This window comes from Vitis vinifera, chromosome 5 (genome assembly GCF_030704535.1).
Source record: "Vitis vinifera cultivar Pinot Noir 40024 chromosome 5, ASM3070453v1".
Taxonomy (NCBI): domain Eukaryota; kingdom Viridiplantae; phylum Streptophyta; class Magnoliopsida; order Vitales; family Vitaceae; genus Vitis; species Vitis vinifera.
The window spans coordinates 22,687,834-22,715,654 of record NC_081809.1 but is presented as its reverse complement, the minus strand read 5'-3'; the positions used below and the strand labels follow the sequence as shown (position 1 = coordinate 22,715,654).

General features: G+C 36.4%; 1 protein-coding gene across 5 annotated transcripts; it reads left to right on the top strand.

Moving 5' to 3' along the window:
* The first annotated feature begins 1,218 nt into the window (after positions 1-1,218).
* Positions 1,219-26,876, top strand: LOC100244691 (plant UBX domain-containing protein 11). Of its 5 annotated transcripts, none has more exons than XM_059737102.1 (10): positions 1,219-1,324; positions 3,487-3,586; positions 11,989-12,041; positions 12,152-12,233; positions 18,951-19,016; positions 19,135-19,202; positions 20,428-20,646; positions 20,780-21,293; positions 23,056-23,331; positions 26,353-26,876. In XM_059737102.1, the coding sequence occupies exons 2-10, from the start codon at positions 3,487-3,489 to the stop codon at positions 26,601-26,603; spliced, it is 1,629 nt and encodes a 542-aa protein (XP_059593085.1). In that variant the 5' UTR covers positions 1,219-1,324; the 3' UTR covers positions 26,604-26,876. The 5 variants fall into 5 exon arrangements, with proteins under 5 accessions (XP_059593085.1, XP_010650479.1, XP_002268984.1 ...); XM_010652177.3 differs by having other exon boundaries at positions 20,777-21,293; XM_002268948.5 differs by having other exon boundaries at positions 1,221-1,324; positions 3,467-3,586; positions 20,777-21,293.
* The last annotated feature ends 945 nt before the right edge of the window (positions 26,877-27,821 follow it).

Sequence of the window (27,821 nt, the reverse complement as noted above, 5' to 3'; positions counted from 1 at the left end):
AATATATTTTGTAATGATTCTATAAAATGTTTTTAACATTTCAAACACCTTAATGATTAAAAATTTTAAGTATTAAAAATATTATAAATACTTTTTAAAATTACTGTAAAACAGGTTCTAAACCTCAACCTTTTACTATAAAGTTTTCCTCATACATTATTATAATAGTATCAAAAGTTTTTTTTTTTTCTTTTTTTTTTCTTGTGAGTATAAATATATAAGATTGGATATAAAGAATTAAATCATGCTACAAAGTAATGATATCGAGGTACAAAGCAAGAAGATTGATAGAGTTCATTTGATAGTGATTATAAGAAGCGATTTTAGTCTAAAAAGTGTTTTTTTTTTAATTTAATTGATAAATTTAAGGAAACACTTTTAAATATATGAAAAAAATAGTTTGTTGTGTTGAAAAATTATTTGTAATGTTTTGTGAAGAAACACTATTACTATATTTGGTTCTTGTAAAATTTAATGGAAATTGCAAATGAAATAAAATATAAAGGAAAAGTAGAAGGAAATAAAAAGTAAATAAAATAAAAAAGAAATTAAAATTGATAAATTATTTTTACTTGCTACTTTAAACTCATTTTACTTATTTGAACTCATTGATATAAAAATTAAATAATTTAAAAATACATAAATTTCTAACTAATTTTAATTATATTTGATTTTCTTTAATATTTTTCATAAAACAACCAAACATGAAAAAATCATATTATTTTATAATTTTTTTATTTTCTTAATATTTTTTGAGAACCAAACATAACCTATAAATATTTAAAAAAAAAAACATTTCCAAATAAAACACTTGTATTATAAATAACTTGAGTATAAATATTATCAAATGTACTTTTAGAGTCCATTTGACAATGATTTTAGGAACCATTTGACAATGATTTTAGGAAACATTTTTAATATAAAAAATATTTTTTAAAAAATATTCAATATTTGGCAAAATTTAAAAAACACTTTTAAAATTTGTAAAAATCCCTTTATAATGTTATTATATTGTTTTTTGAAGAAACATTTTACAAACAATTTTCTTAAAAACACTACCCAAGAAAACATTTGTAATAAAAATGCTTCGCAATGTTTAAAATAATAATGTGATTAAAGGGTGAAAAACAAATTTATAGCCTTTAGATACTGTTAATGATGAAAGTGTTTTGATGAAGTGGGACCCACTATTTTTCTATTTTTAATTTTAACGATTCGGTTTTAAACATCACGAAGTAGAGAATTAATACAAATATCTAAATCCAGAGTCTTCTGCAGGAAGAGAAGCCTTTTTCAAGACTTCAAAATTTCTTCGTTCTCAAAGGTAAAATCTCTTACCTCCGTGATCTTTCTGGTTTCTGATGATACGTTCTGTTTGGTTTCGGATGATACCTTCTGTTTGGTTTCATAGAAAAGGTCTGGAAAATCAAAGAAGCCTTTTAATTTTCAATTGCAGTGTTGTTTTTGACTGTCAGGAGAATTAAACCGAAAGAGAGAAAAAAAAAAGAAAAAAAAAGAAAAGGGAAAAAGAAAATCATCATCTATGCAGCCTTGTCTTGCTAGGCTTAATTGAGTGCGGGTCTTTATTTTCTTTGGAGAAGTCTGAGATTCAAAATTTTAATTTGTGTTTTTTCCCTGAATTTCATCAGTAAAAAACGGGTGCATTAGGGTTTAATGTTGCATATTATCGACATAAACTCCTCTTCATAATTCTCGTGATTTATTTAACTCTAGGGTTGAAAATTTCCAGCGGGATTTCTGGTCTTACTGAGTGGACTAAGAATTTGAATGGATGAGTTGGAGAACATCCAATTGACAAGAAATGAACATATTGGGACGCTTAATTTCTGATACTCGAAATTGTAGTTCATTGTCTTCTTACATTTACCAACAAAAGGATAGGGTTTAGTATTGCACTGTGGTTGAAAATTTCCATCCGATTTATTATTCTCTAGTAGGTGGACTAAAAATTGAATGGATGTTCCTAAAGTAGAGAAATGTGAATCATTGAAAAGAAATTGGGACTTTTCAGATAGTTTGGACAAATGGGTTGGATTTAGGCTGTAAATTATTTGCATTATATACTTCACAGACTTAGAATAACATGCCTTCAAATTAGGCGACCTATGAAGTAATTTTCTTTTCTCAGTCTTCCCTTGAAAAATTAATTTTTCAGTGCAGTTGCAATAGGGTTTAATTGATCTTTTGACAACTGCATGAAGTGGAATTGTTTTTAATTTGGATGTTTTCCTACCTTTCTGTTTTTTCTTAATTGAATAATTAATTATTTATTTATTTATTTATTTTTTGTAAGACAAAGTTATGTAAGTTTATTTCTAGGAGATGAAATAAAAGATGCATTGTTTCCCCTTATTTTAAAAGCTTGGATCCTTTTGAGGATAGGTAAGTCTGGTATCTATGCCATGAGGAAAACAATTCAAATAAGAAATCTGTCCATGCGGTATACATGCAGTGGAAGATATCTTAAAAAATTCAACAAATTCAAGAGAGGAAATGATCTGGGCAAGTTTCACCCTTTCCCACTAAAGGACAAAGGTATCTAGCAAACACATGACATGCACATGCAACAGGGTTTTTCTTTCTTTCTTTTCCTTCCTTTTTAAGTTGGCCGTTCTGCTGCTCTGTAGAGCAATTATCCTCCATTAGATCCTTGCTTGCCCAACTATTTATGTGTATGATAGGCATTTTCATCACTTTAACTGAAAGGTGGATTCTATTTCTTTCCGGATATGCTAGAATTTCTATGGGCAGATGATGATTCTGATCAGTTTTAGAATGTGCATGTTATCATTATGACATGGCTCTTAATCATATGAATTGATGCATAATTGCTGCTTTCTTCGAACCACTAGCAGGGTCAATGCATGCCCAAGAGGGGCAGGCCCCACACCCCCTCCTCTTCTCAAGTCATTTTCTGCCTCCGCTACTGCTTTCAAACAATCAGTTTTTAGCTTCAATTTCTCTGCAGCTTGAAATTATTAACTGTTCCTGCATCAGCAGGTCCTCTTCAGGAATTAATTCCCAGGAACTAATTTGGGGTTTTTCTTTTTCCTAGTCCTTAGGCTTAGGCAAACTAGGCTAATTTCTCGATATTTGCTTTGTCCTCTTTCATATGTTGCATTGGAAGTAGGTATGAATCGTATGATGACTTGATCCCATGTTTCCATCTATGATTTGTTTCAGAATAAACATTTAGTATGCTCATTGGAGCCTTATCCAGATTATTTTTTAAAAAAAAAAACCCCAAAAAAAAAAAGAAAGAAAGAAAAGAGAATTATGTTCATTGGAGTTTTGGTTGCATGCCTTCATTTAACAAGTGTTCAAGCTTATTGATATTGAAATTTGGATCTTATTTATGTAAATATGCTTCTTAGGTCAGTTACTGCTTAAATTTGAGCTTCATATACGAATGCAATGATTTTTCTTCTAATCTAAGTTTTGGCAGCAATTCCCTATTTCAAATAGATGGAAAGGTCTCTCCCTTCTCTCACATTCAAAGGCTCTATTTCTGAAGCAATTGTTGAAGCCAAAAGGCAGAGGAAACTTTTTGTAGTCTACATTTCAGGTAAATGCTCTTCATTGGGTTTATATTATTTTTTTGTTGGAAGTCCAATACCTGTGTCTAATGCATGCTTCATTGATACTTTTCTTCCCATAATAAGTTTTAAAGAGAAGCACCCTGGTGAAGAATTCACTCTTATTTAGTTTTTTATCCTCATGGACATAATAATGGAAAAGCATCTTGAATTCAAATCCTTCCACGGAGTAAGAAAAACGTAGGGAATATGGAAGGGTGAAATGCTTGGAATTAGTAATAATGAGATTCCTTATTGGTTTCCATTTCTGGATTTAAATGTTATAATTAGTAATTTGTGGTTATGTCAATGTCTTTCTCGTTGAAGAGTTGCTCAAGAATTTCCGTTTTATGTACTCCTTTTCTTTCCTTTATATTTGATGCTAATGGCTCCTTTCTGATGAATAACATATAGGCATTCCCGTATTTTTTTCTTAGGTTAATTTTTTTTATTTTTCCCTTTTATTCCTTTTCCTTTCTTTTGTCTCTTTATCTTTTTTCAACAAGACTTCCAAAGTTTAGTAGTTAATGGTGAGGGAGTCCTTATCTTTAGTTAGGGTACCTTTTGTAAATCAAATTTGGCATCTATTAACCATTTACTTATTCATTTTTCTGGAATAAGAAACTGAGGAATTTTAAAAAAGAAAAGGAATAATCCAGCAAAGGATGGACAATCCTTTTAAGTAAATGAAAGAACAAAAACATCCAAGTCCTAGACCCCAGCCAAAACAAATACATCATTGTGAAGCCACAAACCAGAAACCTGGTCCTAGAACATTTAGAGGGAAATATCCCCAACACACTCAACAAAGGATGAGGCTTCCTCTTAGTCAAGTGATCAACCTCTCGATTTGCCAACATTAGCAATTAAATGAAGGATGGAATCATGCCCTTAGACAAATTTTGAAACCCTTACATCCTTTGATGTATCTCCAAGGCTCTCTCCTATGGTCCCACCCGTGGATTCTCAGGAGATAGTAGTTGTGGAGCCCTTTCCGCCAAAAGGTTTTTTTCATCAAGATAGGGTTTGAAGTATTGGGCGAGTCTGGTACGCCTTGGCCTTATCATATTTGCCTCGGCTAGGTCCAAGATGATTCCAATACCCAAATTACGATTTATAGCATTGAACATTGATTTGGTGCTAACTCATTTTGAATCGTCTAACTCACTGTTTTTTTGAATAAAAACCTGTTTGACTTGACCAAGCTTCGGATTCAACCCCAATACCCCAAGTTATGTCACAAATCCCTCATCTTCTTCTTCATCCACAAAATTGCCCTTCTTCTTTGCCTGCTAATGCTATTGTGGCAATTGAAAGTTAAGAAGCAACGATCCGACGCTAATGTTCTCTCTTCCTTCAATTATTGTCTTCAAATTCTTTTTGCTATTGGCTACATCTTCAACAATTATGTGGATTTTTTGCTAGCGACGACATCTTAGTGGTGCCTTCATTTTTCTTGCATAGACATCTTCGACTATACTTCATGGACCTTGAAAGCTTGAGAACAAAGATTCACCCTTAGTTGGAGAAGAAGATTCAGATTTGGGAAAAGAATGGGTATTGGGTATTTTTTTACATACCAATAATATATATATATATATATATATTTTTGATAAGTAAACAAGATATGCATTAGAAAAGGCTAAACGCCACAAAGCATACAGGGAGTATACAAGACGGCTACAGCCTCAAAAAGAGAAAAAGGACCAAAAAGAACTACCTCCCCTTAAGTGGAAGCTATCCACTCCAAAAAACCTATAAGGGAGAAAGACTCCTCACCTAAATACACTTTGGCCCAATTCCATAAGTTACAGACAAAAGAATTCTTTAATTTCTGAATATTCAATGCACTCCCCCTAAAGGCTAACCTATTCCTCTCATTCCAAACCGTCCAAAAAATACACAACGGAATGGATTTCTAAATCTTTTTCTTTTTCTTCCCTACAAAAGAACCCCTCCAGGAGATTAAAGCTTCCTTTACAGTTTCTGAGAGGACCCACTTAATATCTATCAACCCAAAAATAATATCCCATAGGGGGCTCTAGTCACTATACAGTGTAAAAGAATATGATTTACATTCTCTTCTTCACAACCACACAAAAAGCAACAATTTGGGAGTTGCACCCCTCTTATCTGGAGTCTATCCAAAGTGAGCACCTTCCCCCACGTAGCCTCCCAAGCAAAAAAGCAGACTTTAGTTGGCACCCTATCCACCCATATTCTCCTTGTGGGAAACACTGTGGCATTAGGCTTGTCCAACAGCCTGTAAGCTTCTTTAACCCTGAAAAGACCATTTCTTCCCTGCCTCCACTTAACTGAATCATCCTCCAAGGAAGGCCTATGACCCCTCAAAGTATGGAGCAAATCACCAACCATATCCATCTCCCAATCATTGAAGTCCCTCACAAAAACAAGATTCCAATCTCCTTGGCCCGAATCTTGGTCCCACATCTCCTCAATCGTAGCGTCCCTATGCGCGGCAAGGACAAAAAGATGATTGAAGCATTGGGACAACGGAGTGTCAATGCACCAACTATCTTTCCAAAATTTGATTTTGGAACCCTTCCCAACTAGAAAAGCCAAATTTTCCCAGCACCATTCAGATTATTTCATAATCTCCTTCCAGACCCCTACTCCAGCCGCCCCACTAGCCTTCTTTGACCTCCAACCATATTCCTCTTGCCCATATTTCGTAGTAATCACTTGTTTCCAAAGGTTATCCTTTTCACAAGCAAACCTCCAAGTCCACTTGCCCAGCAAGACTCTATTCAGAGTGGCTATTCTCCTTAATCCTAGCCCTCCATTGAGTTTCTCTGTACAGACCACATCCCATTTAACTAGATGAACTTTTCCCTCCAAGTTTCCTCCCCCCCATAGAAAATCTCTTTGGGTTTTCTCCACTCTTTTAGCAACGGACTTGGGCATTCGGAAGATAGACATTTGGTAAATTGGCATGCTAGCCAAGGTACTTTTTATGAGAGTGATCCTCCCCCCTTTGGAGATGTACTGTCTTTTCCAAAGCACAAGTCTCCTCCTGACCCTCTCTTCCACTCCATCCCACATAGAAGTAGCCCTATTGGGGACCCCTAAGGGGAGACCCAAATAGTGAGAGGGCAGAGACCCCACCCTGCACCCTAGCTCAGCTGCCATCTAAAGAATCTCCTCCACTTCTCCAACTGGAATGATTTCGCTTTTGGCTAGATTAATTCGAAGACTCGAAGCCGCTTCAAACCAAAAAAGAATCCAGCTTAGATGAGAAACTTGCTCTTTGCTCGCCTCACAAAACACAATTGTGTCATCAGCAAAAAAATAGGTGGGAGATATTCAATGAAGTTCTACTACCACCCCGAATGTTGCATCCTGATAGATATCCCCCCTCCACCGCTCTCCTGATAAGGACGTCCAGAATCTCCATTCCCATAACAAAGAGGTAAGGGGATAGAGGATCCCCTTGACGAAGCCCTCTAGTGCTAGGGAAAAACCCAGCTGGCACTCCATTAACAAGAATAGAGAATTTAGCAGAAGACACACAGCTCCACATCCATTCCACTCACTTGGTCCCAAAGTCCATTTTTTGAAGGACCTTCATTAAAAAATTCCAATTGATGCCGTCATAAGCTTTTTCTATATCCAATTTGCAAATAAGGCCCTTTTCTTTTCTCTTTTGCCATGAATCTATCACCTCATTAGCAATTAAGGACGCATCCAGGATTTGTCTTCCCATTACAAAGGCATTCTGAGCAATAGAGACTACCTTACCAATCACTTTTTTTAGCCTATTAGCTAAGACTTTAGCCAAAAGTTTATAGAGCCCCCCCAACAGACTGATAGGTCTAAAGTCTCCCAGATCCTCAGCCCCGTTTTTCTTAGGTATCAACACCAAAAAAGTATTGTTGAGGCTCCTAACAAAGGAATTATACTCATGAAATTCTTTAAACATCTCCATGATCTCCTCTTTGGTAAAATCTCATGCGTTTTGCCAGAAGGCTACAGTAAAACCATCCGGACCAGGGGCTTTATCCCCATTCATCTCCATCAACGCCGAGTGAATCTCAATCTCTGCAAATGGGATTTCCAGACTCTCTGCTTCTTGCTGGCTGATGCAACCCACCTGAATTCTACCAATATCCACCTGCCAAACCATATCTTCAAAAAGCATCTGCTGAAACGAATTCACAACTCCTTCTCTCACCTCCTGCTCCTCTACTAGCCACTCCCCATTAACCTTAATTTTGTCCATAGCGTTGTTTCTTCGATGAGCACTTGCCATTCTATGGAAGAACCCTGTGTTTCTATCCCCCTCCCTTAACCAAATCTCCCTTGAGTGCTGTCTCCAATGGGCTTCCTCCAACAGGACCCATTTCTTAAAGGAGTCTTTAGCTTCCTTTTTTAATTCAGCTTCCTCCACAGTCAAGATTCTCTCACTTTCCACCCGATCCCAAAAATCTACTTGTTGTAAGGCTGAAGCTTTATTAGTTTCCAACCTCCCAAAAACCTCTTTGTTCCAAACTTTCAGATTCTTTTTAATTTCCTTCATTTTAACAGCCAATCTGTAGCTAGCGCTGCCCCTGACTTCAATTCCCTGCCACCAGGTTCTAACAATGTCTTTAAACCCCTCGACCTTCAGCCACATATTTTCGAATCTAAACGGGGTTGGGCCTCTTCTAATTCCACCCCCCTCTTAACACGATTTGGAAATGATCAGAAATTGGCCGAGACAACCTGCTCTGAGTGACTCCACTAAACTGATCTAACCAGCTAGGGGAAACTAAAAATCTGTCTAGTCTCGCCCACGCCTGATTATTAAGCCCCCCATTCCAGGTGAAGTCTCCCCCCTGAAAAGGCAGGTCCACCAGCTCTAGATCCTCCACAGTCTCTGCAAATCTCCTCATGGCTGAGCTGATTCTTCTTTGGCTGCTCCTTTCTTGTTGAAACAGAGTGATATTGAAATCCCCACCGAGACACCAGGGATCATCCCAAAGGCCTCTTATCGCCCCAAATTCCTCCCACATACCCTCCCTTTCCACTTTGGTAAAAGGACCATACACTCCCGTAAATACCCAAGTAGCCCCATTTTCTATAGTCTTGAATCTACAAGACAATGAGAAATGACCCTCCTCCCAATCCAAAATATCCAAGACCCTCTTGTCCCAGCATATCAAAATGCCACCCGCAGCCCCCTCCGCATTTAGGGCTCTCCAATCTATAAATCTCCCCGTGCCCAGGCTTCTCACAATATCCTCCGACATCTCCTGAATCTTGGTTTCCTGAATACACATTAGATCCACCCTCTGGTTCCTTATATAGTTCTTAATAATTTTCCTCCTAGAGCTGTCATTAGCTCCCCTCACATTCCTACTTATAATCTTCAGCTTCATTAGGCAACTATCAACTGATTCCCTTTGCCCTGTGAAGGACCTTTCTGCTTATTCCCCCCCCCCCCCCCCACACATAATTGACAGAGCATTCCAACCTCTTTAGTTCCCTTTCAAACTTGGACTTCTCCAAGAGCTCTTTGCTGTGTATCTTTTCCCGCCTCTTTCTGATTTTAATCAGAAAATTCAATATCTCCTTTTCCAGCTCCTTCGTAGAGAATCCCAGAAATTGGCTAAATTTTGCTAAGCTACAATCCTCCCATAGTTCCTCTTTCTCATTTTCGGTATCTTGAGATCCAGATGCACCAGTATTCCCCTCCTTGCCCCTAACCTTGTCTTTGTTTTTGTTGGCCTCTCCCAACTTCCAAGATCCATTCTCGTTCTCAACGTTCCCCTCATAGACTGTTAACCAAGTTGACTTGTCCCCCTATAATTCCTCCTCTATTCCCCCTAGACGATCGAAAGATTCCCCCTCTAGAGCCCGATCAGAATTAGAAGAGAGAGGAAGAGATGTCCCCATAACCCGATTTCCTTTAGGATGGGAATTCAGGACATACCTCTTAGCTTCCTCTTCAAGCGCTCGGTCAGTCATGGAGAAGCCATCATCCCTTTGTTCCCTTCTAATCTCCTCTGGCACCCAGCTCGTCAAGGGATCCTCTGGAATGGATCCTTTTCTGGAGATAAAACGGCCCAAAAAACCAGCCTTCTCTTGGGTAGCAGTTGGGCCATCCCTTTCCAAGCCTTCCACCTCAACTAAAGGATGGCAGCCCAGTTCAGCAGCCCAATTACTAGACGATGGGCCTACCTCTGACTCACCAGCCACCTTTGACTTATTTTTTAACTTTCGGCCCAAAGGCCCGTCTATCTTAGCCAGCCCACCATCCTTCTCCAGCTCTTTAAGACCCATATTTGGGCCATATGAGGTCGACCTAGCCACTTTTCCATCTAAATGGACCCAATCCCGGGGCATCGGGCCATGGATCTGGTTCCTGGGCTCTAGACCCAGCCCATTCTCCTGTAGAAGCCTCCCATCATCTGGCATATGCCTTTCCTCGGTTCCTGCGACTATCAGTTCCTTCCCCACACGCTTCTTCGCGCGTGAGTACGTGTCACCCCTGACCTCGGTTCTCCTTCTGATTTCCGCCGCAGAGAAAATCTGTCTCACCACCGGCCTAATCTCCCACCACAGCGCCAAAGTGTAAACCTCCTCCTCTACCTCAATTTCTAACATACTCGGTCTAAAATCACCTCTTATTTTGACCAGTATCCTAGCCCATTGAATCTCCCCCATCGACCTTGTCCGCTCGTCAATTTCAACAAATCCCCCACATTCCTCCCCTATTTTCTTCAGAATCACCGGGCTCCATAACGAAATTGGAAGACCGAAAATTTTAACCCAAGCTTCCTGTACCATCTCCTCCTCTACCCAACAACCCGACTTTGGATTCCAGAGATCCAACCCTAAGTGGGCTCCTCCCATCACTCTGCTCCCCGATGAGACCACACGGTGAGCCTCTCTTAGATCTTCAAATTCCAACAATGCCCTACCTCGTTCCAACTTGGCCAGCCCTAACTTGCTTTTTAGGCCCCAAGAATTCGCCCAAAGACTTCCCAGCCTCTCCAAGTCTTCTTCTTCCTTTTTGTTGGACTTCCAGCTCGCGACGAGGCAGTACTCCAGCTTCTGTAAGTTTCCAGCAATCTCCTCCCTAGTAATCTTCATCTTGATTGCATTTGAGCCTTTCCTATTTGTACTCATGACTGCTTCTGCGTATGATTTCGCCGGAGTAGCTTTTCCGCCGACCCTTACTTCCTGCAAATCTGTTCTTCTACCAGCCAGCTCTTCCATTTGACGAATCATCTCCACCATAGTCGTCCATCCTCTTTTGTCCCTCCTACCTCTCGGTATGAAGATACAGAACCTTTTTCGTTCCAGATCCACAACCCCCAACCTTAAAAAGCCACCCGCCCTATTGAATCCCCAAGCCAAAGTGTACCGCTTGCCTCTTTCTCTCCACTCCTTTTCCCATCTCCCTTCTTTTTCGTCTCGTATACAGTGGATTAGCCCCTCCTTGAAAAGCCCTAAGCTTTCCAGCCCTAATCGAACCCATGTCGAGACCCCCCGCTTCTTCTCCACAATGAGGATCTGACGTTTCCCTTTCCTTTCATCCAGGTCAAGCTCGAAAGTCTTGGATTCCACCGTGAAGCTTCGCTTTCTACTCGCCTCGCCGGTCTCATCGTCATCGTCGTCGCACGCGCTTTCACTCTCCCTAATGCCCTCTCTCTCTCTCTCTCCCATCAGTCCACTTAAAGTGCTCAAGTCCCCAAGTGTTTCCTTCTTTCCTTCACACCTTTTCTCCTTTCAGCCCCATCTCCACGTTTTCCATTAAAGATCTACAAATATTTATAGAGTTCCTAATACATTCCTTATTTACATACCAATAATATATGGTATTATATTATAGTATTATCTGGTATTATGCATTATTGATTAGATGTATGGCCCGAAGATGGGATTTCAAAAATATATATTGAAGGTAAATGAGGATATTTGTATGGCTATGGGCATAAAGGTAGGAACATGAATATTTATATGGTTATAAATATAACGGTTGATAGATTAATTGATTTATAATTGAGTGTATTATACTTATAAATTGAGAAAAATAATTAAAAATGATAAATTTCAATATCAATTAATATGTTTTACTAATTAATTAATAAAAATATAATTGTTTTATCATATTGATTAATCATTATTATTATTTTTTTTAATTTTTTGAGCTACTAAATTAACTTATTTGTGTATTGTTTGATATCAATCCGAGTTATTGACACCGATGTGCTTTGGTACCTTTTTGGTCAATGACTGATACTACGACTTTTGAATCATGCAACAAGATGCTTATTCTATGACTAACTTTGATCAAGTACTAATTTTTAGTGAATCACATCAGTTTTTTTCTCCTTAAATCATTGCCCTTTTCTTCTTTGTTTTTTTTTTCAATCTGCATTTTCAGGTGAAGATGCAGAATCAATTCGTTTAGAAAATTCAACATGGGCAGATCTGAATGTAGGTTTTTCTATTTTACAATTATTTCCTTATCTTCTTCTTCTCTTTTGTTTTTTCTATTAGTCATGACCAGAATGACCATGATGTTTATTGTCATATCTTGCCTCCAGGTGGCAGAAAAGCTATCAAAGTACTGTATTCTATTACACATCTTGGAGGGAAGTACTGAGGCATCACATTTTTCTGCAATATGTATCCTCTGCTTAAATAATGTTTCTTGACATATGAAAATGACACTTTCCAATTATCACAATTTTTCACGGGATATCAATCATGGGGTATCCTCTATGGCAATTTGGCATTCAGCTCTACAAATATCATATATTTAACATGCCAAGGTCTAAAGATACTAGTTATGGTAGTGTGCAGTAAATTTTGTTTGACTTTTATTTAGGGTGTGGGGTTTTGTGCATCGTTAATTTTCTGAATTGCTATGTTGTACTTATTGTCAAGGTGATTGGTTAACACTGCAAGCATTTTCTTTTTTCTTATGCACAATTTGTATGGAGAATACATATATTTATGATAATCTAATTTATGTACTGTGGGCATCACCTTTTAGGAATTAGCATGGATGGTGTTTTGCCTCTAGTTTTGGTTTTTCTTTTCCATATCTTTCCTTCAAGTATTGTAGGCCCCAATCTTTGTTTTTCTTTTCCACAGCCTTGCTTCAAACCATATTTGGTTATCTCTTTTACACTCCTACCATTGTGAGTTTCTAGAGCAATTAGAAATGGGTTTTCCCTATATTTTCTACCTTGGAGTTTTGGAGCTCAAATATAATTTTGATTCTTTTATTGCAACCAATAAAATGCATGTGCTGGAAACCTAAGTTTGTTTTTGTGGTTGGATTCCCAAAGCGTAGCTGCAAAGAATTATGAGCTATGTGTCTTGGACTTAGTCTTTTCCTAAGCTCGTGCGACACCTAGACAAGCCAAGACCCTTGATCTTGCTAAGTCAGCCTGATGGGGGAAAGCCTTTTAAAGTTTATTCAAGGAAGAAAGGGAAGACCTAAGTAAACTTTAAGTAGAATTAATATTAATTAGAATTGAATTGGGATTAGTCTTTGTTGGGGTCTAATTAGGATTAGCTAGTTGAGTTATAATATAATTAGAATTTGAGTCATGATAGGTTATTAGAGTCTTAGTAGACTTTGGATGTTATAATTAGAATTAAAATTAGAATCATAATAGGTTATTAGAGTCCTAGTAAACTTTGAATTTCTTAGAGAAGCCTATAAATAGGTTAATCAATGTAAATCAAAGGGATGAATTGATATGAATAATATTATATTTTCTTTCATTGTAAGGTTGCAACTCTCAATGGTGAGACTCCATTGATTTTCTTCTAGGTGAGACTCCTAGAAGGCCTTAGTGAGACTTTAAGGTTTTCCATCTTTTCTTCATTGTTTCTTCTTTCTCTCTATTTCTTATCATATAATTTTCTCTACCATAAAATTTATTCCTTATTCCTCTCCTTACACCCTAAAAATAAAACCCTAGCCCACCTACCCTTGAATGTAGGCAACCATCCTAGGGTTGTCCTACATCACATCCTTACTCCCGATACTTAACTTGTCAGGCTAAGATGCACACGGCTTGGAAGCTTTAGAAGGTATAATAGGCAACTCTTGAAGAATGAAAGCTTTCATTACTCAAAGGAAGTTTTACAAGTGCTTTGGAACTCACTTACTTGGTGTCTTAGCCAAATGAGACCCTCCACCAATGGAACTCTTTGGGACCTTAAGGGGTTCCTTACAAATCATGAATATTCTAGAACACCCTATACAATTCTATATACAAGTCTATGTATATACAAGAGATCTCTAGAATTCTCTAGAAAGCCTTGGACTCCTCTCATGCTTTCCACCATAGTGTAGAGATGTGTGGACATCTCTAGGCATCTCTAGAACCTTCCACACTCTTCCCACCAATGGTTAAGTGTAGGAGTATTCAAAAGCTTCCTGGGCTCTATATAAACCCACGGGGAGGCTCACTTGAAGCATCTTGTGACATATGACTTTATTTTCCTGTTGGAATGAGTAACCATTTGCTCTTATGTATGTTTAATTTGCTATTGATAATGTCTTTGTTTCAGTTTTCCATCTTCAAAAAAATTCAATTTCAAGTTTTCTTGGTAAAATAAGTCCCTAAAAAAAATTTCAGATTTAGCTTATCCAACTGTGCATGGTAAGCTAGAACAGTGATTTCAATAGTGTTATTCCAGTTTTCTTCTCTTAAAAAAAATTGGAATTCCTAGTTATTAAGCTCTCCTTCCTGGTTTCCTATGGAATCCAATAGCATTGTGTTGAATGCCTAATTATCGCATTCTCCTTTCCCTTGAAATACCTCCATCCTTTGCCCAAATTGGAAAGGTAAGGACCTGTTTGAGAACTTTTTTTTTTAGAATAGTTTTCTATTCTCCATAATAAAAAATATAGAAAAATGTTTTACAACCAAAAATTGTTTTCTATTTTATGTTCTTAAGAACAGAAAACAGGGTGTTTTCAAATAATATCTTTTAGTTGTTTTCTATTATTTTCACTTGTTTTTTTAGGGCTGTTTTAAGAAATAATTTTATAAACGTGTAAAATGATTATAAAAAAAACACTAGATATAAAAATTATTTTTAAAACATATTTAAAAATATTAAAAAACAGGTTAAAAATATTTTAAGTTTTCAAATAGACTTTTATTCTACAAAAACCAAAGAATAATTTTCAAAAATTGTTTTCAAAAACTATTCTTCATAATTGTTTTTGAAAATAGTTACCAAATAGGCCTTAAATGTCCATGAGGCATTTTGATTATGTGATGAATGGTTGAACTTCAACTTGTAGTAGCATCTCTTCTATATTTGCTACGTGGATAGACATGTTTGCTTTGTCCATAACAAGAACTTGTGCACATAGGGAGAGGGTTTGGGCTAGTTACCACATAAAAGTTACAAACAAGTCTTGGGCACATGGGAGTGGTCACTTTAGTGCAGTTATGAAAATAAAGTCATATTGAGGGGATGATTTTAGACATATCATAACGACATATAGGAATGGAGAACAAAAAGTGGCATGGCTTAATTTTTTTTGATAGGCAAAGAGTCTTCTAGAGGTAAAAGTGCCTAATAAAAAGGGACACGCCCTAAGAACAAGTGGGGGCATAAAGGGTGCTAAAATGGTGGAAAGAATAAAAAACAAACATCCTCAACAATAAATCGCCATCTAAGCTCTAGACAATTAATGAAGTCTAACAAAGATGAAGGACCATCAATAAAAGGTTGTTGAGACCATTAGGAGAAGTGGCTAATAAGGGAGTTCTTGAGCAATTAATTTGAGCACTCAACACCACTAAAAAAATATATAATTGCATTAACAATCGCAAAGGGGCTGCTTTCTAATCTTTCTTCCTCCTCTTCCTTACGGAACTCCCATTCTAGCCATGAAGAGACTCTCTCATTGAATTGGGGAGAATCTAAGAGATACCGAAAAGAAAAACCAAATAAAATACCATAATCTTCTTGCTTTCCCATAGTGGATGAGGATATGATTAGTCGTTTCTTCTTTTTTCTTCCACTTGTAGCAACAATTTGTAATAGGTCACCCTATTCTTTTAAACTAATCTAAGGTTTGCAACCTTGCCTCAATGGGATCCCATGCAAAAAAAAAAAAAAAAAAAAAAAAAAGACAAAAAAGAGGTCCACCTTGGAACGGGGTTAAAGATCTCCAAACCTCCTCCAAGGTGAAAGCCTCTCCATCACCCAACACCGAAGCATGATAAAAGGATCTAATAGAGAAATTCCTGCCCTTATTACCTTCACAAACTAACCTATTGTCATCTTCTTTGAGACTTTTTCTTCTCAGGAAGGCTTTTAAGCAAATCATCGTCACCGTTCAACTCTCAATCATGGAATGCCTTAAGAAGTATGGGTTTTAAAGCCCTTGCCCACTTGTAGCCTCCTAAACAGAACACAAAAAAGGGAAAACATCCCCCAAAATAGAGTTGTCACCTCAAATATCTAGGCAAAACATCACTTTCCTCTATTGCTCACCTTGAAGTTGGTTTTAACATGGAACACCCTTTATTGTCTTCTTATTTGTTTCCATAAACCAACACCATAGTCCTCCCTTTCTTTGTAGGATTCAAGAAAGCCAACCTCCCAACTCTTCCTTATACCTTCCTTTAATGACTTGCCTACAAAATATGTCCCTTTTCAAAGCAAATCTCCAATACTATTTTTCAAGCTAGACTTTTTTGAGAGTAAATGAGGCTTCAAAACCTAGATTCTATTTCTTTTTATACCTTTAATACTCGCCTACAAAAGATGTCCATTTTCACAGCAACCCCAATACTATTTTTCTAGCTAGGCTTTTTGGGGAGTAGACGGGGCTTCAAAACCTAGATTCCATTTCTTTTTATCCTTACAAATGGATGACCACTTCACAAGGTGGAGTTCCTTCTCAAGGACTCCGCTCCCCTATGGGTAGTCTAATTGGATTTTTTCCAATCTCAAGGCCATCGTTAAAGGGATAATGAACAAGGACATGAAGTAAATAGCTAGACAAGAAAGAATACTTTTATGTAGAGTGAGTTTCCCACCCTTTGATAGGTATGTCGCCTCCACCTTGACAACTTTTTATGAAATTTCTCCTCCACTACATTCCAAACTATCAAAGACTTAACGAGGCTCCTTGAGGTTGACCAAGTACTTGGCAGACAAGTTCCCTACCCCATTACCCACCAAGGAAGCTAGGTCCTCTATATTAGGGATCTTGCCACAAAAATTAATTCACTTTCTCCAAGTCAACTTCCACATGATGGGATCCAACTCAAATATGTCAACAGTTTTGAGCATGGCTCATAGAAGAGGAGGGTATCGTTAGCAAAAAGGATGTAGGAAACATCCACTCACTCTCTTTCCTTCCTACCTTGAAAATTGAAATAAAACTACCTTCCTTGCCTTCCCTAAAAGAAAATTAAGAGTCCCTATTAGGGGTGGAACTTGGACAGGTTGGCCTGACCTAACCCAAACCCAACTTTATGTTTGGACGGGTTTGGGCAAATATTTTCAACATTTGAGTTTAGGTTAAGTTTTCTCGACCTGTACTTAATTTGGGTTAAGCTCAAGCGAAGGTTTGAAAAACCTGAACCTAACCCAAACTCGATTTGATGTTTTTATAATACTTATAATGTTTATTATTGTATAATAATATTCATTTTCTTTTTATATTTTAAAGAAAGAATATCAAATTATAAGTATATCATATGTTTTCTTATTTTTTTAGAAGGATATATAAGTTCGTTTTTACTTTTTTATTGTTATCTTGAAATATGTCTTATTATTTAAATTTTGGTATAAATTTATAGAAAAAGGTTTTTTAAAAAACATTATGGATGGATTTTGAATCATGCAATCCAATCAATCCGATCAACTCGAGTTTAACCCAATCAATTTGAGTTTAACCTTACCAACCCAAGTTTAACTTGACTAACTCAAATTCAACCCAAGTTTTAAATAAAAAAGGTTGCATTAGATTTGAGTTCGGGTTAGAGGTCGGGTTGGTTTGAACTTAGGTTGATTGTTTCTTAATTCAGGTATGACTTGAGTTAGCCATCAAACCAACCAACCCACCCAAGTTGCAACCCTAGTCTCTATCACCAAGACAAACAAATAAAGAGAGAGGGGTCCCTCTTGCTTTAGGGCCGTTGAGCTTAGGAAAAAACCTATAGGGGTGTTGTTCACTGTGACAAAGTACCTCACTGTTAAGATAAAAAATTGAGTCTATTCAATCCACTTTTGCCAAAGCCCATTTTACTTGACACCTCCAAATGAAAGCCCTAGTTAACATAGTCTCTAATTTACAAAATATACTACCACTAGAAGTCCTCATCCTTGCATCAATGGCTTCGATGGCAATCAGAGCTGCAATTGAAATTTGCTTGCCCTATATATGCATTATAAGATTCTGACACTACTTTCCTAACCACTTTTACCAAGAAGCTTCTACAAACCCTCCACTATAGTTGTTGCTGTGTTTCAGCTCTCCATTCCTTCCTTTGGAGCAACCCCAAATAAAGTAGCATTCAAACTCCTCTCAAACATCCATCACTCCTCTATGACCCCTAAATAACTCTAGCATGCCACCCTTAAAAAAATCGTAACCTGCCAAAGTGCCATTGAGAAACTATGGCCTAGGGGGCTTTACACCCCCCTAATAGTGGAGCATGAACTTCCTTCTCACAAAAAGGCTCCAAATTTAGAGAGTTGTCTCTACAAAGTCTTAAAAATGCAATCCACTAGTGCTAGGTCTTGAATCAGTGGACCTGTCAATAAAAGTTGGAAGCAGTTCACTACCCCTATAGGACTTCCTTAGCCAAGCCCTGGTTGCCCTCAGCCTCCTAAAGAGATTACACCTTTGGTGAGCAAATGCCATCCTGTGGAATAACTTCTATTTTTGCCCCATTCTTTGAACCACAGTTCCCTCAAAATCTACCTCCAAGATGTTTCTTCCAAAATAGCCCAGTTGCTGAACTCTATCAACGCTGTCTTTCTTGCCTCCTGATCATCTAAAGACAATGGGCCTTCTTGTTTTACTATAATTGTTTGTTTGAACAAATAGTGTAACAGATATTTAGCCTTGTGGCTCTTGGTAAAATTTCTCCTTGATGCTAGTTTTCTTCTCCCTCTCATGCCCATAATTTGACCATAAAATTCTGACATATTGTTCTTATTGCTCTTCCTTAATAGACTTCAACTTGGGTTTATTATGGAGTTTTGTTCATTTAGAATTTCAACTCGTACTTACTCACTTTGTGACACTTGTGTTGCAATTGTAATGTTTTTCTTGTTCAGTAGATAGCTAATTCTCTCTAATATATGATGAAATCAAGAATGTCCTTACATCAACCTGTACAGACCCGCAGAAACCTGCCCCTTGTATAACAGTTATTGGGTACAATGGCGTGCAACTTTGGCAGAATGGTACAACATTTGCATGCATAGGATATATATATATATATTTATTTTATGGAAAGCATAAATGGCAACCTGAAACATATTCTAAATCGTTAGTTATTTTTCTTTCTACTTGAATCTCCAGAAGGCTTTGTTGCTGCTGAAATTCTGGCATCAAATCTTGAAAAGACATGGCTGAGTCTTCATATTCAGGTATAGTAGAACAGGTGTCACTCACTATGCATTGACATAATACCAACATTCCTTTATCATGGGAACTACTCCTTTCTTCAATCCTTGTGCTTCTATCTTTGCTCAGATGCTTCAGGAGCTGATATTTGTTCCGACCTTTTTTTATTAATTGTAATTATCATTCTGGTTATAAGCTAATAAGACATATGCATAATAGATATACTGCGTACGTATGTCAAAGAACAATGGTTTTATTTTTTTTCTTTAAATGTTGTTTCGGTTGAGAAGCTCCAAATTTCATCTAAACCATATTTGGAGTACCAAAATTCTGGAGTTTCAATGTGTTTCCCTGCATTCTGATAAGTTTTATTGTGTTTCAACTGAACAACATTGTTTAAAGGAGGAAAATTGAGCAGAACTATATATATAACCAATGGCAGGAGTTAATCTTAATTCCAGTTATGAATCTGGTTTTTTTCTCCTCTCAGCATCAAACTCATAGAAAGTGATATCCATCATAGAAGGGAGATTGCATGTAAAATTAAGGTTTAAATTGAAGAAATGCATCTAGAGTTTGTGCGATTGTTGAATTCCCATGAACTTACAAGCTAAAATTCTGAGGCTCTAAATGCTATGTAGTTAAAACTTAGAACACATGTTAACAAATGAACCTAGGTGAAATAACGGCATTAAGATGGATGAGTGGTAATCATTCCTCTTGGAGGGGGCACAGGGTTTTGAGGATGAGATGAGGAAGAATTGTGTTGGATTATATGGACGGGTGCAATGGAGACTAATGAATGTACCAGTGAGGAGAAGTTACTTAAGTTGAAGATGCTCAAAGGACGTGAGGAGGATAGAAAAGATCAAAGTAAGCTTGTCTTCGGTAGTGGTAAATTACATGTTGGTGTGTCATAATGGAGGACATTGCCCTACATAAGACTGAATGGTAGACAAGGATTCATGCAGCAATCTCTAAATAGTTTGGATGTAAGGTTTTGTTGCTCTATATTGATGTAATTGATAAGTGTGCTTTTCATAAGGTTTTGTGCAATCTCAAAATAGATTATTGAGTGTAAATTTACTGTTTTGGTACTTGCATAAAAATATACATCTTCTGAAGCACTCTGTAGTTTCCATCAATTTAATGCTCTGGAACTCCAGTACCTGCTTCATGATATTGGCACTGGAGCATATCCTGAACTTAACTCTTTCAATTGTTGCATTTATTTATAATGTGTTGCAGGAAACAACAGCAACTGTCTTAACTGCGGCCCTTGCATCGAAGAAATCTGATCCATTGGCTTCTGGGGCTCCTAATATTGCCTCACTTCAGCCAGGAAGTTCTTCAAGCATGGATGTTCCTTCATCTTCAATAAATAAAGATGTTAAATCCTCAGAGGCTAGACCCTTAGTTGCTTCTGAGATAATAGAGGAAAATAAAAGTTGTGAACACCCAGTTAAGGTAACTTTAACTGCAGCATTCAGTCCTTGAATATTTTATTCAGAGTTTTTTTATGGTATGGTTGGCCTATTACAACATATATTTAGCCAAAAAAGGATATTAGCCTATCATGTGTATTTTTCATGGTCAGGAGAATATTGAAGTAGGTGATGCCACATCCTCAAAGGTTCTTCATGCCAATGAGTTGGACAGTGGTGAGAATGAACAGCCAACCTCTTTGAATGCAACAGCAAAAGAATTGCTTCCTATAACAGCAGATCACAACAATTCTGAAGGTTGTCCTATATCTCCCACCGTTAAAGATGGATGTCCTGTCCCAGAAGAAAACAGCAATTTCACCAATCCTCATCTAGAAGTTTCCGAAGGATCTTCACAGTCTATTCCTACTGAAGTGAATCAAGCTGTAGTAGGTACAAAGACTGAAAATGTAGAAGATCAGAAGGCTGGTACATTGGATATTTCTACAAATAAATCAACTGATGTTCATTTGAACATCCGATTGCCTAATGGCAATAGTCTACAAGAGAAATTTCCTGTGACAAGCACCTTGAGTATGGTTAAAGACTTTGTGGATCAAAACCAAGCAAGTGGTATCGGCTCTTATGACCTAGCTGTTCCTTATCCTCGGAAGGTATTCAAGGGTCAAGGTATAGTAAAACTTCAGTAAATTAATAACCTCATTTAAATAATAAAATCTTTTGGTCCTGATTCGGGTCAATTTACTAAATTAATAACCTTGTTAAATGTATAAGATAATAAATATTTTAGAAATCCTTAAGGGGCTAAGGAAATATAAATTAATAGTTGATGACATACATAACAAAATAGCAAACAAAAATTCATGATACAATAGAACTTTTTAGGACTTTTATTTTCTCAATTCAACTCTTTCTCAAAATATGCATGTCTACCTTTTCTTTGTACCTAAACTGAACTCAACCTCAACCTTAATTTTTTGTAATGCATACACTACATTTGGTATTTTTTTTAATGTACAAGTACAGTAATAGAAACATGATGCTCTTTGTAAATTGATAAATATTCATTTATTGATAAATTAATAGATTATTTACTTATTGATAAATCAATTACCCCGCTAAGATAATAATTTCTTTTGGCCCTAAGAAATGTTATTTTATTAGGGTTTTATTGTATGAATATTGCATACTTAGCTTGCCTACTTGTTTTGATGGGTAAATTAGCTTGACTGATTTAACATTGACCAGCATTACCCATTCTTTTATAGGCAAAGATATCCTTGTTATTCCAATTCACTGCTTTCTTTTACTAAATTCTTTTGCATTCATGAAGGTTTTTATGGATAATGTTACTTCAGACAATCAATATTTGTGGTTCATAGTACACCATTATGCTATAGGTTACACATATGTGGACATGATGGAAACATATATTAGTTTTAATGCAAGTAATCCTATTTGATTGGAAAAATATTTTTTTTGTGTCACAATAGATTATGCCTCTAAAAGTAGATTTTCAAGAGATGAAAGTAGCCTTATTTAATAGATGGCCCATACCAATTTTTTTATATTTTTGTTATCAAAAACAAGCATACTCTTTGCAATGAAGGGTAAAATACAAAGAAGGGTGACCAATGTTAAGGAGCATGATATGTATATTGAGCCTAAATCCTATAAGTTTAAGCTTTTAGTACAATTGGTAATTCAACATAGTATTAGAACTTGGTTTGGCAAGAGGTTCTAGGTCTCCAATTTGCATTTCCCTTGTTTGTTGTTTGTTGGATATGAATCTAAATTTTGCCTATCTCTGTCGGTTGAATATGAATCCAAATTTTGTCTGTCTCTCCACGTACGAGTATGGGGCTGCATGTGAGGGAGGGTGTTAAGGAGCATAATATGCATATTAAGCCCAAATCCTATAAGTGTAAGCTTTTAGGAAAATTGGTAGTTCAACAACCAATCCTTCCAAAATGTGCAATTGTTGATCACAAAGTAGAAATGTATACTATGTTCCATATAAAACTTAAACGATCTCTATAAACTCCAGATAAAAAAAATTAGTGTACCTACACTATAAATCTTCTATATGTTTAGGGAGGAAAAAAGCCTCCAACACAAGAAATTAGGTTCTTTTCTTTTGCTCTTGCTTGGTTAACTTGTCTGTGACTTGATTAGCTGAGTAAGGAACATAAGAGAAGGAGCATCCCACCTCACTAGAAATATCTATAATTTTGCACAGCCAACTATTTAAATTCCAGCTCCTTATTAGATACTTGAGAAATAACGACAGCAAAATCTCCTACATTTAGGTTGGATAGACACAATGTTTTCTCTCTATAGTATGAACTCATTCAATTCACATGTTGATGAAAAGAATACTATTTTATTTTTTGTGATTCATGACTTTGTCTTGCTTTCAAAATTGGTGCAGATCTGAGCAAATCATTATCAGACTTGGGATTGCTCAATAGACAAGCACTGATGGTGGTTCCACATCAACGAGCTGTGGCTCACCGTAGAGGAGTGTCTTCATCCAGAGATCTAACAAATTCTACCAATGATTCTGGTTCAGCAAATGACAGCAATGGAGGATATTTTGCACTCTTGAGAAGTTTCCTATCTTACTTGAATCCTCTCTCCTATCTTGGTAGTACTGCCAATTCATCAAATTCTGAACAGGAATCCCAAAACAGCATGTGGGAATATCGTGAGTTTCAATATCCCATCATACCATTAGTTAATTTGTGCTGGATTTAAAACTTACAAGTTGATTACTTTCGATTGCAGCTTAAGATTAGTCCCATAATTTCTCCTAATGATTTTTCTGATTCTGCCAATAACACATTCAATATAAACTAAGATGGTGTTTGTTTTTTTGGCTTTTTACCGAAAACAATTTGTTTTCAGAATTTAAATTGATTGTTTTTCTACTTTTTTATAACTTATTATAAACTTTTTACTAAATATAAAGAACCAAAATATATAGCTTTTTCTAAATAGAAAAAATAACATATTGATTTTTCTTTACTTTTTAATACTTAATATAAATAAAATACTACAAAAACAAACAACCTAATATTTAACACTATTAAGCATTAAGGTTCTATTTAGAATTAAGTAAAAAAACAAACACCACCTAAGTTTAAGTACTGTAGCTACTTTTTCTTGCTCTAAAAACTACTACAAGGAATTTTGTCTAGCATTAGTCAATCCCCTGTTTTCTTAATTTCCTGCTATCTTAAACCTTCAGTTGTGTATTACCTGCTATACTAAATCTTTAGTTCTTCAAATGAATTGGAAACTTCTCTTTTTTCTTTTTTTCAAATCTTTTTTTGGTGGGGGGTAGGTTGCAGAATGGTATTGATGACATCTCATTTTAGACATCTTTGTCAGGATGGATCTTAAATCAGTCCAGACATCCCTGTGTTATTCTTCTTTACTTGAAGTCATTTCAGTTTGAAAGTAAATACAGAGAAGAGCTTGATTCCGGTTTGAGGAAGTGGAGAATGTTGCTAGAAGAGTTTGTTGTTGGGTTTTAGGACCAGTTCCTGTCTGCCTATCCACCTTGTTTTCCTACTGGGGTTTCATTTGAGGGGAAGAATGTTTGGAATGCAGTAGTAGAAATCAAGGAGGCTATCAGAATGGAAGAGAAATATCTTTAGATAGAGGGGGATCAACTTCAAACAAAAGCACTTTATTGATTGTCCCTACCATATGTTGCTTTTCAAAATCCAATATTTGGTTGAGAATGGGCTTCTAAAGATTTATAGAATTTTTTTGTTGAAAGAAATGGAAAAGAAAAGGAAATGCCATTTGATGGGTTACAATGAGATATGCTCTCTAATGATGGTAAGAGTCTTGGAATTAGAATATTTGTTGAATTTGAACAAAGGTTTGATGGGTGGGTGGTGTTAGAAGTCTGCTACAGATAAGGAGTGTCCATTGAGAAGAGTCATAAGGGACAAGTTTATAAATAAAAAAAAGTACAACAATAAAATTGGGGGATGGTTTTTTGAGATGTGTGGGATTCATATGGAGTTGGAGTTTAGAGGATATTGGGAGAATGGGAGGATTTTTTGAGATCTCCTTGTTGTTTAGTAGGGAGGGGGGATTGAATGCACTTTTGGAAGGATGTTTGTGGTTGGAAAAGTAACTTCGAGATTTCAGCTTCCTGGTCTATAGATTTTGTGATAATGAGGTTCAGGTGGCAAACTCTCAGGAGTAGAATAGGGACTAATTGACAGATTCATCTAGGAGCATAACACCTTCCCTTCAAAGGAGGTTTGGATTCTATCGGCATTTGATTTCTGTTCATTTTGCCAGTTTGGGAGAAAATTCTTACATGTGATAGATGCGTTAGCAATATGGGAAGCTAGACAGATGGTTTCCCATGTAGGAGATTTTATTCCTTTGTGAAATGTGGCTAAATTTGACTTTTTGAACTGGTATACAATTGTCTGCTTTTTTATCAGCTGTAGAAAAAAAAAATTGTAGGGAAGAAACGATGAAGTTTTGGTGGAAGACTCTTTGCTTGATGTGGTCCATTTGAAAAAGTGTGATGGAAGATGTTTCGAGGGAGGGGAGAACTTCAAATTGGTTTTATGAAATTTCTTTGTCCATTCTTTATACTCTTGGTCTCCTCTGATCTTAGATTGTAATTTCTGATCCATTCTTGATTTATGAACGATACAAGGACTTAAGGTGACCTTTATCTTTGCCTTGGCACTCTTTGTACACATCTTGTGTACTTGTACTACACCCATTTTTCCATGTTTAGGAGGGGGGATACTGGGCAGCTCTTGGAAGGTATCAGGTGAGGGGGAGATGAAATCAGGTGGTAGTTGTCCAGATGAGGAGCAGTTGTTAAATATCATTATTGGCCTTTATGCCCTAGTGTAGAGGTTGGATATAGGTGTCCTTCAAAGAAGATTGAAAGCCACAGAGTGTCTTTGCACTGGCACATGCTAAGCATTCAATTGTGTAGAGGAAAAATAATTCCTAATTAATGCTGCATGTGTAGGAAGATCAGGAGGCAGCAATGCTCTGCATGTTAAGTAGTCAGTTGAATCTGTTGCCTTCATGCTACAGTCAATAGCGTGCTTTTTTTGGGTTGGGGTGGGTGGTAACAAAGTCAGTGTTTATGGTGTGTGATAGGAAGCATGCATGAGTGATGGTGCCTTGTATGTGATGGGTTGTAATTTAGAGGCAAATAATTAGGAGAAGCTTTCAAGGAGAGGAGCTTTCTATTCGAAAAGTTGAAGCAAATGATAATGAATTTGGTTCTCTTACTGGCCACATGTGAGTAGTTCAATGCCTTCCCTTAATTGGGCCTTGTTCAGCTGAGATTTGGGTTGTTTCTGTTCTTTCGGATGTAGCTTGGATGGTTCACTCGTACATGGGTGATGCTCCCTTTGGCTATTCCAATGTTATTTCCTTTCCTGCCAAAAAGAGAGGAAGCAAGGGAAAAAGTGCAAAAAAAAAACTCCCACATTCCTGTTTGCAATGCTTATTCTATACTTAATTTCTGTTTTTTTTCAAAATGTGGTTGGGATTTGTTCCTCTGATTGGTACTACTTTTGTGGCTTCTGGTATTTGAGTCTCTTGGTTTATCCATATTATTAATGCCTGAGCAGCATGAATTAGTGATTTTGCAGTTATTGTCTTCGACTTCTTTAAACAAGGATATCTAGTTTTCCGTTCTCACCTATTCTGTTTTTGACTTTTACAGGACCAAACCCTGCACTTCAGAACAACCTCAGAGCCAGAGGAACAGAGAGACCCTTTACTCGCCCCTCCCCAGATCAAAGCGGTTCTACCACCAGCAGAAGTGATGAAAGGAGCAAGCAACCAACAGCCTCCAGGTATGGGAGCAACATTCACACATTGAAGCATGATGAGGATGATGATCGGTTCAGTGACAGAAACGCCTTCTGGAATGGGAACTCTACACAGTATGGTGGCAACAACAACGACAACTGAGATGTCAGGAAAAGCATTCTACACAACCTGCCCTTTTTTTCTTTTGCTCTTCCTCCTCTCCATCTTCTAACCATGAAACTTATTCCAATCCCAAAAAAATGAAGTCGATATATTATCAACTAGAAATGAATAAATCCTGGTGGATATCAACACATAGCTTTGTTTTTGTGATGCATAATCGGCTTTTGCCCATCGAGGGAATGGTAAAATGCTTCATTACAATCTTGATGTATGAATTTCATCCAGTTTTATCATGTAAATGTGCTTCCATAATTCTGTGTTTGAAATGTGTATCTCACACATTTCCTTGGGCCATGTCCTTTAGTTAAACAATGCATCTTTCATAGTACTTATATTTTATTGTTTAGTCAATCATGAAAATAGTTCTCAAAACAAGTTTTTGAGAATTGTTTTGAAAATATTAAATACAATATGGGACAGTCATCCTCTCTTTTTAGTCTAACTTTCCTCATCTAGGTATCGCCCTCGTCTAATTAAGATTGCAGCTAGAAGGGAATGCATCCACCAAACTATTTGACGAAGTGGTAATCTTTGAAACAAGAGGTAGTCCAAGGAACATCTAGTTTTAAGATAGGATTGCTAATTATTTAAGGTTTTGTTCACTTGATAGGATATGATAAGATAAGATACAGGGGGTGTTTGGTAAAATTTATTATTTATTATTTAATGATATAAGTTGATTTTAAGTTAAATTATATTTAAGTTGTAAATTTAAAACTTATTTCTTAATTTTTATTTTAAGTATTAAAGTTGTTTCTATAAAATTAATTTAAAACTTATTTTAAATCATTAAATTGATAAATTTATTTTCATAAGTTATAATTAGAGTAAGGTAGGTTGAGTAACAATAGAGATTATTGAATGGTAAAGGAGATCATATATGAGAGTAAAAAATGTAAAATGAAGATGTAAGCTTAATAATAAGTTAATTATTTCTATTTATTACTTATATTAAGTTATCTTACTAAATAACTTAAATTAAGTTATTAAGTTATTTTAAGTTATTAAGTTGGTTTACCAAACAATTATATAAAGTCTATCTTAAGAAATCGTTTCAAGCTTAATAGGCATATTATATTCAATGAGATATATTATACCATGTTCGAGTTTGGTTTGTATAAAGAGTAAAAAATGAAATGAAAAACATATTATACTTTGATATTTGATATTTTTTGAAATGAAAATTATATTGCATCA

Coding starts and splice junctions, on each gene's coding strand:
- LOC100244691 (XM_010652177.3), top strand. CDS start 3,487: ATGGAAAGGTCTCTCCCTTCTCTCACATTCAAAGGCTCTATTTCTGAA. Junction 12,042..12,151: donor CAACATGGGCAGATCTGAAT/GTAGGTTTTTCT, acceptor TCTTGCCTCCAG/GTGGCAGAAAAGCTATCAAA. Junction 20,647..20,776: donor GTTGTGAACACCCAGTTAAG/GTAACTTTAACT, acceptor TTTCATGGTCAG/GAGAATATTGAAGTAGGTGA.